This window comes from Anser cygnoides, chromosome Z, assembly GCF_040182565.1.
Source record: "Anser cygnoides isolate HZ-2024a breed goose chromosome Z, Taihu_goose_T2T_genome, whole genome shotgun sequence".
In the NCBI taxonomy this organism is placed as follows: domain Eukaryota; kingdom Metazoa; phylum Chordata; class Aves; order Anseriformes; family Anatidae; genus Anser; species Anser cygnoides.
The window spans coordinates 58,706,758-58,721,230 of record NC_089912.1 but is presented as its reverse complement, the minus strand read 5'-3'; the positions used below and the strand labels follow the sequence as shown (position 1 = coordinate 58,721,230).

Sequence of the window (14,473 nt, the reverse complement as noted above, 5' to 3'; positions counted from 1 at the left end):
AATTATTTCATATGTTCAAGGACTTCTGTAGCATGCTGAATCATAACCTTTAGAGAGAATTACGTTGGTTTTGGGCTAGGGTTAGTGAGATTATTTAATTTTTTTAGACTTTACTTAAGTACACAAAATCTTAGGGAGGCACTTTCACCTGACAGTTTCTCCCTTCTCCTGAAGGTGTTGTGGCCATTAAAGCTTCTGCTTACAAATGCTTCATGTCCTCTGTTCTAGTTTGACCTTACGCAATGGTTAAGCGTTACTAAGCCACCTCTATCTGAACGTACCAGGCTTCTGGAATCTATTCACTTGGCTCTCAATGCATGCGGCCTTGAACCTGAGGAAGATATTTTGATGCCATTTAATATCTTCTGCAAACATTGGACTAACCTTCTCCAGTATCAGTTTCCTGATCACTATAGTGATTTTCTAAGGTTGTTCGTGCAAAGTGAGTATCTGAATTGATGCGTACTAGACCTTTTGTACATAACTATTCTGGCTTACAAACATGAAGTTGATGCAGTAGCGTTAGACAGTAACAAATATAGAATGATCTAAACTTTTTTGCTTCCTAAGAAGAGAGCATGTAGAAGCCAAATGGGAATGTGAAATTACTTTTGCTAGGGAATTAGAGATTGCTCACCCTTAAACTGGAGCTTTCGAACTCATGCTGTAACTAATTTTTTCTTTTAATGTGGTAGGAAGCTCTAATTTCAACCTTCTCTGACTTAAAATGAGAACAGGTTTAATATCCTTCTGATTTTTCACAAATGTATTCCCTTCTCTTTCTCCTAAGGCTCTTCAGAGCAGCTTCTAAGCCCTGAATGTTGGAAGGCATCGCTTAAAGCTTTGGGATGTGGTTCATCGGTGACTGAACAGGGAAGCTTCAAGAAAAATGATTGTACTGAAAGTTCTGTACTGCGGGAGTCTGCAGAAATTCTCCTCTCTGAAGAGCAGGTGGATGCCTTTCTGGTTGATTTGCTGTGTTCTGCAGCTGAAACGCATGCCCGTCAATGACAAATAACACTGCTGTACAGTCTTTCTTTATCTGATTGATAGTTTCTTTCTTCAGGTTAGAGAGACAATAGAATGGCTTTCCACCTCGTTCTGCAAACTCCGTCTGGCTTCGGTGGACTTCAGGACCTTTGGCCTGTTTTCAAAATGGAGTACTTATGTGGCTGAAATGAATACATTTCTGGAGTACCTTGTTAAACGGCTCATTGAAACTGAAGTTGTCAATTTAGCCCAAGATCATGTTGGCAGTAACAAAATTTTAGCAGGTAATGTGTCTAATAAGCAAATGACTTAAACTGAGTGCTTAATTTCTCCTGTTAAAGACCATTTCGTAGAAACATAGAATGGTTTGGGTTGAGCAAGTTTAATTTGCTCTGTATTTATATAATGATGACAGTGTTAAAATATGGACAAGTTATGTACGTGTCTACTCTGTGGCCATGTGGAACTTCCTCCTTTTTTATATTTGTTGGTGGAAGCTTGTTTTCATTTCCCAATCCAGACTTTGCTTTTGAATTATTTTATGGAGAGATCCTACTTTCTTCAGAGAAAGATGGTCTTCTGCACTGAGCACAGGTTTGGGAACAAGGGACTACTGAATTTCATCATGGCATAGTTTTAATTTGGAGAAAATTGCCTAAGCAACTTTTATTTTAGTAATGGAGCTTTAAAGTGTGAATAATTACTACATCTGCAATCCAAAAGAAGTGTTAGGGTAATATTAATAAAACATCTAAACACAAAATGATCATGATTGTTATTAAAACAATTAATCAAAGATACTAACAAGCATATTGTACGTCAAACCTTTATTTGACCATGAAGAACTGATTTAAAGTTGGAGTAAGCAGGGAATATTTAATCCCAGTTCAGAAAATTAACTTTCTCAGTGTTGCTAATTTGAGATGTCAACTTCTTTGCTTTGTTTTCTTCTAGCATTGCAGTCCTTGTATTCAGTCATTGCTGGACTCTTTAAACCATGGATACTGGTCTTAGACAAGGAAGATGCAAGGTATACACTGCATTTCAAAATAAAATGATTTTTTTCATTAACGCTAGCCCTGTGAGATGTCTCTTATGTGATTTTTTTTCTAACTCATAATTGTATTGTGACTTCCCATTTAAATAGCTGTTATGTGTGTGTCATATTAACAATTATGCGACTAATTCATCAGTTCCCTAAGGAAATTTTACAAGACCTTGGTTGAATAACTGTTTTAGGTTCAAGAAATAATGCCACACACTTGTCTGGAAGCAGAGATGAGAAAAATATGGATTGCTATTAGTTCTGAAGACACACTCAAATTTGATTTTATTTTCTTCACTTATTTAACACCACCAGTCCATTATTTTAAACAAAAGTACTAATACAACCTCAAATGCCAGTGCTGTGTAAACAGACCTTGGGCAAATCAGTCCTATGATGATCTACTATCCTGTGTACTTCTGTTTTCACATGGAGGGTTATTTTGTAGTGTTATGCACTTAAATTTGACTTTCTTCTGAAGCCAAAAGCTTTTTGAGCTCTGAGCACATCTCCAGTATTTAATTAGAAGGTTGACTGCTGGTGATGTGTGCCGTCATTTGGAAATTAATTTGGAAATTAATTCAGTTATAAAATACTAAACAAGTAATCTCTGCTTATTAAATGTTATCATGGATCTTCACTGTGACATTAACGTATTTTCTTCTTTAAAATAGGTGCATGCCTAGAGAGTTCAGTTTGAGTGAAAGGACTGTTGATACCTGTACTATATTGAGCTCCTGTTCTTTAGAATATTTAAATCATCTACTTGTTTATGGTACCTAGTAACATGGCACTGAAATTTTTGTTGTTTCACTCCTGCTTCTTTTAAGTAACCAGCCCTGCTACCCTTGGTTAGAGAGCGACACTCCTGTAGCATCCAGCGTGGTCCGTTTGTTTACAGATTGCATCAAGCTTTTGCATGAGAGCTTTAAAGGTAGGTGAAGTTGGTGTTGTTTTAATGTAGTGGCACTTTCTCTTTTATCAGATCAAAAAATATTTTTCTGTTAAGACATGGGATGTGAGGAGATTTTGTTTGTTATGAACTTTTAGCTAAGATGATCACTGTAGTGGTACCATTAGCATGTATATTCTTTCATCCTTAAAAGACAGCTTTTTTTCTTGGCAAGGGCAGAGAATGTGGTTAATTAACTTTATCATCTGATAGATATTCATTTATATGAATGAAAGTGAAACAAAATGAGCTGTTGTGAAAAGTGCATGACTCCACTCCAGGTCTTGCTTCCTGTACAAAATACACAATAGTAGCATGCCACAATGACCAGTGTGTGTGTCTCAGCAGCTAGTCTTGGGGTAATTTAATCTCCACATCCAATCATTTTTAACCAATATTTAGCATTGCTTATTATGTCTAATGTGTACTTAGACATAAGAGTGGAAAAAATTAATTTCACAAATGACTCAACTTTTAGTGATGGGCTGGATTCAAGCTTAGTTGTAGAAATAAATACGTAAAAATAACATCATGCATTTGATAAGCTTCCAGACTTGTGAGATTAAATCTAAAAAAAAATCTTACATACGCAACCACAAATATAAAAACAGTGAAGTTCTACAAGGAAGGAATATTTTATAACTTCAGGTTATTGTCCAGCAGCTGCTCAAAAGAATGAGTAAGGGAAATTGCAAGCTGCCTGGCTTGTCAATTTAGGGGGAGGGAACAAGCAACAACAACAGAAAATACAAAACAAACATGAAAAGCTTAAAAAAAAAAGTGTATTTTTTTTATGCATGTACTTTAGTGTAACTTGTGCTTATGGTTTTTCACCTTCAAAGTTGGATCGTACTTAACTTTTTCTGTTAATTCGACTGTTTCCTTTGGATCTAGATAAGCTGTTGCCAAGCCACCATGGAGCTCTCTGGTTACATCTAATGTATTACTGTGAATGTTGCACAGCCCCTAAAATGCCTGAGTTTATTCTCTATACTTTCCATACTGAGTTCAAAAAGCTTCCATGGAAGGAAATGCATCCAGACCAGATGCTTATGGAGGAGTTCTTTAAAGTGAGTACATAGCATCAGTTGAATTAAGTTCCTAAACTGTGTTCCACTTGGAAATAACTGGAGAGCTGTTAATAACTGGATACAGTTCTTTAAGAAGTAAGCTTTTAAAGTTTATTGTAGCATTCACAGCTACTCACTTTGTGTTTGGTGATATTTGTGAAGGAGTGCTGTTGAGTTTTATACAAGGTTGTGGGGAGCTGTAAAGCTGTCAGTCTTTGTACGCTGTCACTGCTGTGGTTGATGTATAGAAAGCTTGTGTTTTACTGTGGTCATGTTCTTCTTTCTTTTCTTCTCTCATCTGAGACAACAAAGTTGTGGTAAGGTGGGGAAGTGCTGAAGAACTTACTGCTTATCTGTCTGGGATGGGTTCTTCATGCAATTCTAAACAGGCTCAGAGCTTCTCAGTGTTCCCTACAGTAAAGAGAAGTTGCAATCATGCAACTAACTTTATACCAGATTCCTTATTTTGCCATAGTTTTTATGCTGTGCTGGTTGTTTCAGAGACTTAGAAAGTTGTGTGTGCAGCTCTCCTGGTGGGGAGTAAAGTGATACGGAACTGGTGTGTGTCTGCTCCCCTGACCTAAAATGCTGCTGTGGTTTTTATGGTTGGATAAGGAGCTGAGAAGTGCAAGTGTACTTAAATCTTACACTGTTTTATGTGGCTCTTTTCTTCTCTTTCTCCGTCCTAGGTTGAAAGAGGCAGCCCCAAGAGTTGTTTCTTGTTCCTGGGTTATGTTTTATGTGAAATAAACTGGGTCAGTGTCCTCTCTGATGCCTGGAGTCCCAACCCCAACCCTCAGACTCACAACATGATTGTTTGTTTGCTGTATATGATGGTCCTGTTGGCAAAGGAGGAACAACTTATAGGCAAAGAGGTAATTTTTGAAAAGGTTTGTACCTGTCTCTCTTTGAAGAATAATCCTTGGCTGAAAAGACAGGCTATGACTTCTTCCTTACTTGCAGAATTATTAACTCAGAAGTGTTTCCTGCCTGGGTACACTACCCTAAGCCAGAGGTAGCTTAGACTAAATCCTTATGTGAGGCATTCTGTATAAGCTGTGTGAAAACAGGAAGTCCTGTCATTTGTTTTGAGAAGTATTTGCAGGACCTGTGATCCAGTAATGTCACAAAGAGTAAACAGATACATACAGATGGTTTCCTGGATTTACAAAATGGCTCTTTTGGATTTTGGAAAGAACAAATACATATGTTTTCTTTTTTCTGAAAAAAAGTTATGTAAAGCTAGTGTACAATTGTTTTCCTTTCCATAGTTAAGCATGGGTTGCTGCATAGTACATCTTTCTTGTCTTTTAAATAAATCTTTAATTAAAATGTCTCTTTCCTTCTGTCTTTCCTAGCTTTATAGAGCCTTAGGTATACACACATAAGAAATGGAAGTAGCACTAGCAAGAATTTATGTATTTGTCTATACAGCACGCACATATATGTGTACAATATATTATATGTATTTTAAGGTGAAGCTTTTTCTGAAAGGCTGAGCGAGAATGGGTGTCTCGTGTCAGTCTGCTTTGATTCAGGCAGTCTGCTGAAGTAAGTGCAGGAGCAGCTTTGTGTGGCGTCCATGCCTATAGCACCTGCAGTGCTGTGTGTCAGGAGACTGAACCACGTTTACTCTGCCATGGCCAGTCAAGTCAACCTGAGCTGTGGTTTGCTTAGTTTTCAGAGCAGCACACACAGAGGTCTGGAGGGGTGTTAAAGAATCTTTTAACTTGCAAAAAGCTTACGCCTGGCTCTGTATCTTACTGTGCTGGTTCATGTTTTCCAGCTTGTCGCTATCCGCTTCTGATGCATTATTGGGCGGAGATTACTTCAGAGAGTTTGTTTGGCTGTCAGCACAATTTCAGTATCTACTCTGTCTGTAGCCTGTAGAAATTTAATGCTTTTTAGTATCCAGGTGGTGCTTTTTTGTATTGCAGACCTGGAAGAACCCTTGAGAGGAAGATGGCAGTAGCTAAGGGTAGAGTCTCTGCTGCTTTTCAACAGACTTTTGTCTGCATACTTGCACTGGCTGTGTCAATTGTGGACACTGTAGGTTGCTGTACTATTTTTTAAAAAAAAAAGGATACTCTTTTTATAGGAATAAGCTATTGAGGAGGCCCCCAAGTTAGCAGATGATTCACTGAATGGAAAATCAAGGGACCTGGCTTCTGTCCCTGGTCCTGCTGTGAACTCTGAACTTTTTTTTGTTTTTCTTTTTTTGAAAAACAAACCCTGAAGAAGCTTTACCTTGCAGGTTTTCCATTTCTTTCTAATTGTATTTACATGTTTATATATTACATATTAATGGCTTTCTGACTGCAGTGCTTGGTTATAGCTGCTACAGCAGTCTAAATACTGTTACGTGAATGCTGGAGGTATCATATGTATGTTGGCTTGCTGCTTGAATAAGGAGTTGCTTTTCAGCCCACTCTCAGTCAACATCTATTTCTGGGGATTTTTGCTTTGTCTACTTGAATTTTGGAGTCTGAGCTTACTTCTATTATTGGGTATTCTGTAATTATTATTGGGTATTCTGAATATTTAATTTAAAACAGAACAGAAAGTGGACCTTAGGCTTATGTCTTTAAATCTTCAGGAATCACCACTCATAAATCTTCTCGGACAGACCAGCTCCCTTCCTTGGCAACTTGTGGGCATTTCTTCTTATCAAAGCATCATCAGCTATTGTAACAGCCACTACCCTCCCTCTGTCATCCTTGCGAAGGATGCTGCAGCTGAACTGATAGTGAAGCTCCTGAAAATCTCAGCAGGCTTTGGCACAGCTTCGGATAGTCACATCCACCTTGTAAGTTCAATTGGTTTTTCATTGTCTCTAAGCTGTTCCTGTCATTTGCAATGTTCTTTTGTATATTATATGTAGAGTGTGGAAAGAACTGTAGGTGTGATTGATTTTTTTCTAATTTGTTCTAATTTTGATTAACAGGATGCAACACTGAAGTGCCGAGCATACATTCGTCAGGTGGTTCAATTTCTCAGCACCTTGGAACAAAGCGGAAAGATAACTCTTGCAGTTTTAGAACAAGAAATGTCCAAGTTGTTAGATGATATAGTCATCTTTAATCCTCCAGGTTTGTGTTAAAGTAGTGTAGATTACTTTAAAGCTGTCAAGATCCTTTATTCTAGCACATGGATTTTTGAACTTCTGTGACTGTGTAATTACTTGCCTTACCATAACATCTCCCTTATGGTCAGGGCATGTTGTTCTGATGGGTGTGTGTGTGTGATAAATGGGCATAAAGCAAAAATAGGATTGTTACCCTCAAAGAACTGTCAGGAGTGATAGTACCAACGGGAAAAAAATGGGTTATGTTGTAAGTAAAACTGGTAAATGTAGAGGATTTTGTGTGGGGCGGCTTTTCTTTGCTGTCTAGTTTATTCTAGTTTCTGAATCTCTTTATTTGACACTGCGTTTTTTTTAAAAAGTAAAGATGTCACAAATACGTGCACTGAGCCCTGAGGGATGGCATTTTAAGAATGGATTTTAAAACATTTCACTATCAGGATAACTTGCAGTATGGAAGTAGGGAAATTACGTTGGTGTACACTGGTAGTGTGGTGTGTCTGCATCCGCAGCATTCATATTGATCCCAGTTTTTAGTACCAGTACCACTCTGACCTTCCGTTGTCAAAACAGAATTTCAGGTCACCTCAGCTGTCTGACTGCATCACACTGAAATACTTGTCAGTAATCATGTCTCTATGACCTCCACACAGTGTGCCAACAAAAGTTAACAGTAACTATCCAAAAATTTGTGACATTGATGACCATTTTTCAGTTTTTGTATTGCTCTTGGGGAAGCTCTTTAGGGCAGCCTGATAGTCAGAAAAATTCTTTATGACTTGCAATAAAATGAGGGCTTGCCTGTCACTGCTGACACTCGTAATAGCTGAGAAATTTTGGAGGCAGGAGCTCTGGTATAAGAGGAGCAGCTCTGTTTCATGAACTGCTGTGCAAGTTTGTATGCTGTGTGGCTGAAGGACAGAATGCGCCTGGGTGCTCACCGAGCTCAAGCAGGCTGCAGGGTGCAGTAGGATCAGTGATTCAGGGTGGCAGGAAAGCGGTGGTGTAAATCAGATCTGGTGTCTATGTTAGGTTTGGAGGGGGCAGGGGAAGGTTTCTGGAGCAGTGTCCTGACAGCAGCTGGAGAAGAGAAAGCTGGGCTTCTCACAAGGGCAGTGCCCAAGGAATTTGGTAGGCCCTGGTGTTTGATGTCTGTGTTTGTGGAGTAGGAGTTGGCTGTGAAACTAGTAGTGACCTTAGGCAAGTCAGTTAACCTCCTGGCATCATCGTTTTCAGTCCATCTGTGATAGATGTTTACCTTTCTGGAGGGCTGTGCAGAGAGATGATTTGGAAGGCTTATTGTTTTTCTTAATAGGTAGGTTAAGACAGAATTCCTTTGAAAGGGGTCTCTGCAGGCCTGTAGGTCCAGCCTTCTCAAAACAGGAGGTAAAGTTAAATTACGTTGTTCAGGGCCTTGTCTGGTCAGCTTCTAAATATCTGCAAATGTGGAGGTCTCAGTCTTTTTTGGCAGTGTTTTTCCTATGATTAATCCTTCTTTGTGCATAACTCGTCATCATATCTGTTTATAAGCTTTTCGTTATTAAAATGCCTGATGTTGATTGGAAACTTTCATTTATAACAATGGGGACTTTTTTTCCCAAAATAAAGCCTATTCTTCAGTTCAGCTTTTAAGAGCTAAGATCAGGAGAAGTTTGTGTTTTGAGCGTAGTGTTTCAAGTGGCTCTTGATAGCATGTTCAGGCAATTACAAGAGATGGTTTCAAAACAATGCTCTGGGGTTGAATGCAGCAATTAGCAGGAAATCTAGACTCCTGGAAAATGCAAAAGGGGATTGCAACATTTCAAGGCTCATCTTGATTATATTTCAAATTGAATCGACTAAAATCTCAGTTGTTTCACTCTAGTCTGTACTTTAAATTGTGCTTTACTCAAGTTTTCTTTGGAGATTATAAATGTATTTTATCATTCATTTTATTTGCCCATAGCCGTGGTAAAAGACTGTAAAGGAAAAATGGGCTTCAATTACTCTGCTGTGTTTAATAAATATTATGAATTAACTTAGCAAGGGAAGATACTGCAAGGAATGAGTGTCTTTTTGTAGCTTCGGAAGTACAGACAAGGAAATGAGGTGTCTAATGAGCAAGAGACCTCTCCCAGTATTTACAGCAAGTGTTCAGTGATGAAGCTGAATTCAAGTCACTTAGGTTCTGGTATCTAATTACTGAAATAATTCTTGTATTTCTGTCCTCTAGATATGGATCTGCAAACACGCCACATGGCCCTCAGCAGTCTCTTTACAGAAACACTGATGATGATGAACAATTCCAGTGTTACAACAGCTGAGTCGCTGCGGGGGAGTTTACGGAAATGGATCGACAGTAAAGTGCACGGGTTGCTGGCCATGCCCCTCCTCACAGCTGCCTGTCAGAGCCTGGCCTCTGTGCGACACATGGCAGAGACGACAGAGGCGTGTATCACCTCTTACTTCAGTGGAGGTAGGAGCGTGTCTTATGAAAACATTGATCGGTCTTTGGGTGCCCACTGAACATGAATCACCTGGGATCCTAATAGCTTCGCACTGGCCAGTGCTGGGACTGGGTCTTAATCTGGTTTTCACAATCAGGTCTCCATTCTTTGTATTCGATGGCTCCCAAGTGTCACATACGTATGTGCAGTAGTGTGTGGTTTGGGTAGCTGCTCTAATTGTGTATTTTCTTAAGAAGCGTATGTGACTATGTCAAGACCCATATGCCGTATGTAATGGTTGCCATTTTTTCAGCTAAAGGGGAGGGTAGTTTCTGGATCGTTTTTACAAAAAAAAGTCATCCCAAGGGAACGAAACAGAAGTTTGCGTCCCATTCAGAAGGCTAATATAGGGAAAATAAATTGTGGCGTAGTGTATTTTTCTATTTACATAAATCAGTATTGTAGTTCCACAAGGATCTTTTTCATTCTGTCATCATCTAACAGAAATATTTAAAATGCTATCGGCTAAAATCATAGAATTTAATCCTGATTTAATACTGGGAAAATGTTTTTTTTACCTTGACCTCAAGGGGGTGCTCTGTAATTGGAGTTTTTCTTGTCATCAGTTGAATGTCAAACTAATAACTGGAAAAAAAGCTAAAACTGCCTGAGTTCTGTAAATTAAAGGAACACAGTAAAGTCACTTCAGTTTTAAGGTTTTGCCAAATGCTGCTTACTCGGATGCTTTTGTTTTCTTTATAGATTTTCTTCACTACCAGGATTTAGGCTGGGGCCCTATACTTGCATCCCTCCAAGTTCCTGAACTAACCATGGAAGAATTCCTGCAGGAGTGTTTGTCTTTAGGAAGCTACTTGACCCTGTATGTCTACCTGCTGCAAAGCCTAAATTCTGACCAAACTCTTAGCAATGAAATGAAAATCCTGATAACTATCAGCAAGTGGCTGGAGCAAGTGTATCCAAGGTACAGACCTCAAAGCTTCTGAATGTGCACTGACTCTTAAATAAGGCCATGATTGTGTAGCCAGTATAATCAGGTTGCAGAGTGAAATGGCCAGTCCTTCCATAGCCGCTGTCAGTCTGCCCACCCCTCCTGCCAACAGTAGAATCACAGAATGGTTTGGGTTGGTGAATATTAATATTTTACTTGGTTGAACGCTTCTGTTCAGTTTTGCTTGGTGTCCAGCTGGAGAAGCTCGATTTCAATGGCAGCCTGGATTTGTGCTGGGATCAAAATATTTCAAGCAAATCCTAAATCACTGGGGGTTCCACTACCGAGGATGTCCACTAGGTGGGATGAGTTACATACTAAATATTCAGTGGAACACACAAAGCTTGGTAAAAACGTTAGCAGCTCAGAACCAAATATGAACCCAGTGAATCTGGTGGGGTGCCCAAAATTAGAGGTCTGCGTTGCTGTAAAACAACTTACTAGGTGGTTGGCTTCTGATGAGGAAAGGACAGAGGGCTCTAAGTAGCTGTGGGGTTAAAACAATAATACGGTATGGTATATAACAACTGTATATACAGTTGCTGCTGAAATTACTGGAATTTAGCTAACGTGATGAATATTTTTAATATTAATGTTGATAATATTTATTTCCGTGAAAGAACATATTGGGAAAGTACACATTCCCTCTTGTTTCTTGAAATTCAAAGAGTGCTTTGTCTGTTGCGGGTACCATATAGTTGTAGTAAACTATTACCAAAGTGGAAAGAAGGCAGCAGAGCCACCTTACAGGGCAAATTACAACTTGTCCTAAACATCAAAGCTGATGGTGTCTGGGATGGGAAATGACTGGGTAGAGTAGCTTGAGGATAGTCTGATGCAGAAAACTCGTGCCAGTGCTATGTGTGGAAAGTCTGAGTTCAAGTTAAACTGAATCTGCAAATTGTTTGGGAAAAGGTTAAAAATACCTCAGGGGAAGCTTGACTTTGTGCTTTGCTCAACAGAAGACCTCAGTGTTTCCTTTTTGAGGAGAGTCTAAATTGTTGTGGAAGCAATAGCTAGTGCTTCCTAATTTTTTTGTCTGGTAAATAAAGGAAAGACAAACCCGAAGTACATACCCTTTATAACGAGTTTTAGAAAGATTTAAATCCGGTTATGGATGCAATATCTTCATTCTTAGATTTAAAGGCTAAAAGGAAGCGTTGTTATCTTACAGGCAGTGGAAACCTGCTAGCTGATGTTAGCATCAAGTCCGTTAAGTAATGGTTACGTCAGTGTAATAACGGGGCATTACATAGTTATGCTGGTCTGATATAGTAAGATTAGCTGTCATTAATTTACTACCTTAATTCTTCATAGGCCTCATGGGGAGAGGCACAAACTTCTTAAACTATGCTTCCGACTTTTTGAATCTATATTTTGTTTTGTTTTTTAAATCTTAACCTACAGCTCAGCAAAGGAAGAAGCGAAGCTGTTTCTCTGGTGGCATAAAGCTATGCAGTTATCCTTGATTCAGATGGAGCAGGACGATGCCATTCTGATCGAATCTGTCATTCGGACACTGCTGTCCATCCAGGGCAGGCAGAGCCAGCTGGCTGAGGAGAGACTGACTTCTGGAATACTTGGTGCTATTGGGCTAGGCAGGAGGTCTCCTTTGTCACCCAGGTAAGGGTTAGAGGTGCAGTAAAGTAGTTCATGCATGATGACTTGTCGCTTAAAAAAAAAAAAAAAAGACCTGCAGCCTGGATCCAGGCAGCACAGGGCAATGTCAATTGTTCTGAATTCCAGCTATTCCCACATCTGTAATGTCATATGGACCCATCACAGAAAAACCGTAGTGAGTGTTTGAATGTGGTTAAGAAATGCATGTGAACTTCTGTAAAGTTTATAGTGGAACAGGAAAGAAAGTGCAGTTGGGATTCCGGCTTAATGTCCGTTTCTAGTGAAGTTCTGGTTGACATCACAGGAATTTTCAATGATCACATGCATGTTGCCTTTTCTATCTGAACCTTCAGTTGCTGGAAAATATTAAGAGAAATTCAAAGATATGTATGCTTGCTTGTTACTTTTTTCCTTTCTGAAGAGAGACAAACTTTGTCTCTTAGGTATCAAAGTGGAGTTCGGCATGGAAAAAAAAAAAGGAAAAATATGTAAATGTTTATGGAACACCAATTGAGCACAATACTTCATAAACAAAAAGTTGTTTAAGGCCTGCTGGGGTGCCATCCTTTTGAAATTGCTCTGGAATCTTAATCATGTTCAAGTCAGTTTTTGGTTTGGATGATGTGGGTATTTCAAAGGCTGTAAAATGAAAGAAGGAGCATTTTGGATGTGATGTCAAGGCTGCAGATAAGCTTAGGTCACGTGTAACATTTCATATGTATGGTAGAGCGTTACCTGCTAGCATATATGATGATATACTATGAAGTATATATTACAGTGATCCTGCTTTCTTAATGCATTGAAAAATGATCTTGTAAAGGCTTCACAATACTACTCATGCAAGAGATCTCTCACGGGACAGAACTTCCAGTTTATCTGCTGCTGAGGACTTGCAAACCTGATGCCACCTTCTCTCTGTTCTTTTTCCCTGTTCAAGGTTTCGTGTGGTTGCCCGCAGTTTGTCTGCCTTCCTCCTGGTGCAGATTCCTGCAGAGAGTCAAGTCCGCCTGAAAGCAGGGTCAGAACCAAAGCTGTCGCAGAAGGCCCAGCAGGTAGGGTGTGCCAGTCATTGGCTTCTTGAAATGTCCTCTTTCTGTGCTAGCTCAGCTTGTGGGGTGAGGCTTTTGAGCCACTGCAGGCATTGCTTCCACCAAGCCATGCTCTCAACTTGTTGGTTTTATTCGCTGCTAAATGCCCCCAGTCTCTTCTTGTTGCTGCTTTACATTTGAATTTCTGAATTTCAGAAATAGTTTATTGCTCTCATTTGTGTTCTCAAGGAAAGGAATGTATCAAACTCATGTAAGGTTTTGCTATATTTTGCAGCAATCACCATCATGGAATTTGCCAGAGATGAGGCCAGGTTCAGTATAGGGGTCTAAAAGCATTCCTGGGGCCTGCCTGTGCTGCCCTGGGTGAAAGTTCATATGTACCAGTTTATCTCTTGTGCAAGGTAAAATGTAATGTCTTGAAACATCTTTGTGTGGAATCTGCACCACTGCTTTACCGTGTTGTTTGCCATGAACCTGGGAGCTGGCACACCAGCGTGCAGCTGATGGGTGGCAAATTACTAAATTGTGGTCGTAGGACTGTGTGTCTGACTCCTGGGCTAAAGTGATCCTAGGCTGAATGCAAGTAAAATTGTTTGTTTAGAAAATTGTTTGTATAACCTTCTACATTAATACAAATATGTTAGTTTCTAATCTTGCATGTTAAAAAGGTGCAGATAAGCTTGTCTGTAAACCCTGAGTTCAGAAACTTTGAAACATAGTGGGTACAAGGAATTTAAAAGAAATGGAAAAGGTAATGCTGCTGTGATTGTCCTGCTTTAAGTGGTGAAGCAGGAGCGTGTTCATACAAACACTTGTTTGTGAAGGCAGGGCTTAAAAGTCCTATTGCAAATTAGCGTTGTTTCTTTGTCATGTGCACTGACCGTGTTATTGTTTCAGTAGGTGCATAAGGAGGAATGAGGAGTTGATTAGAAACAAAACCAAAATAAATTGTTTGGTATAACTTGTTCTTTTTTTCTCAGAAATAAATGAAATTTGTTCAGCTATTCTTCCAACGTTTGCCCTAGGTGGTACTGACAGCATAGGTATTTACATATAAGTTTACACTGGATGTCGTCTCTGTAATATTATTAATGCGAGCAAAATAATACTTTTATAAGTCAAAGATTCTTAACAAGAATAACTTGAAGGGAATAGTTGTGTGATGCAATTTGTATTTTGGTGTGGTTTCCCTAAAATGATGTCTTCAGTTCATGAAGTACATATAGGACA

At 39.2% G+C, this 14,473-nt stretch overlaps 1 protein-coding gene across 4 annotated transcripts in view; it reads left to right on the top strand.

Annotated features, from left to right (window-relative positions):
• The window catches only part of EPG5 (ectopic P-granules 5 autophagy tethering factor), a 51,482-nt gene that overhangs the window by 34,828 nt on the left and 2,181 nt on the right, over positions 1-14,473 (top strand). For 3 of the 4 annotated variants that reach the window (XM_048051429.2, XM_048051428.2, XM_066989100.1), the window contains 13 exons: positions 229-442; positions 791-951; positions 1,067-1,274; positions 1,945-2,020; positions 2,866-2,969; positions 3,882-4,057; positions 4,747-4,932; positions 6,654-6,863; positions 7,002-7,146; positions 9,352-9,594; positions 10,328-10,547; positions 11,982-12,197; positions 13,132-13,246. In XM_048051429.2, the coding sequence (XP_047907386.2) occupies positions 229-442; positions 791-951; positions 1,067-1,274; positions 1,945-2,020; positions 2,866-2,969; positions 3,882-4,057; positions 4,747-4,932; positions 6,654-6,863; positions 7,002-7,146; positions 9,352-9,594; positions 10,328-10,547; positions 11,982-12,197; positions 13,132-13,246 (2,274 nt within the window). Of the gene's footprint in view, positions 1-228; positions 443-790; positions 952-1,066; positions 1,275-1,944; positions 2,021-2,865; positions 2,970-3,881; positions 4,058-4,746; positions 4,933-6,653; positions 6,864-7,001; positions 7,147-9,351; positions 9,595-10,327; positions 10,548-11,981; positions 12,198-13,131; positions 13,247-13,517; positions 13,645-14,473 lie in introns of all 4 variants that reach the window. The other variant, XR_010828000.1, reaches the window with a different exon arrangement.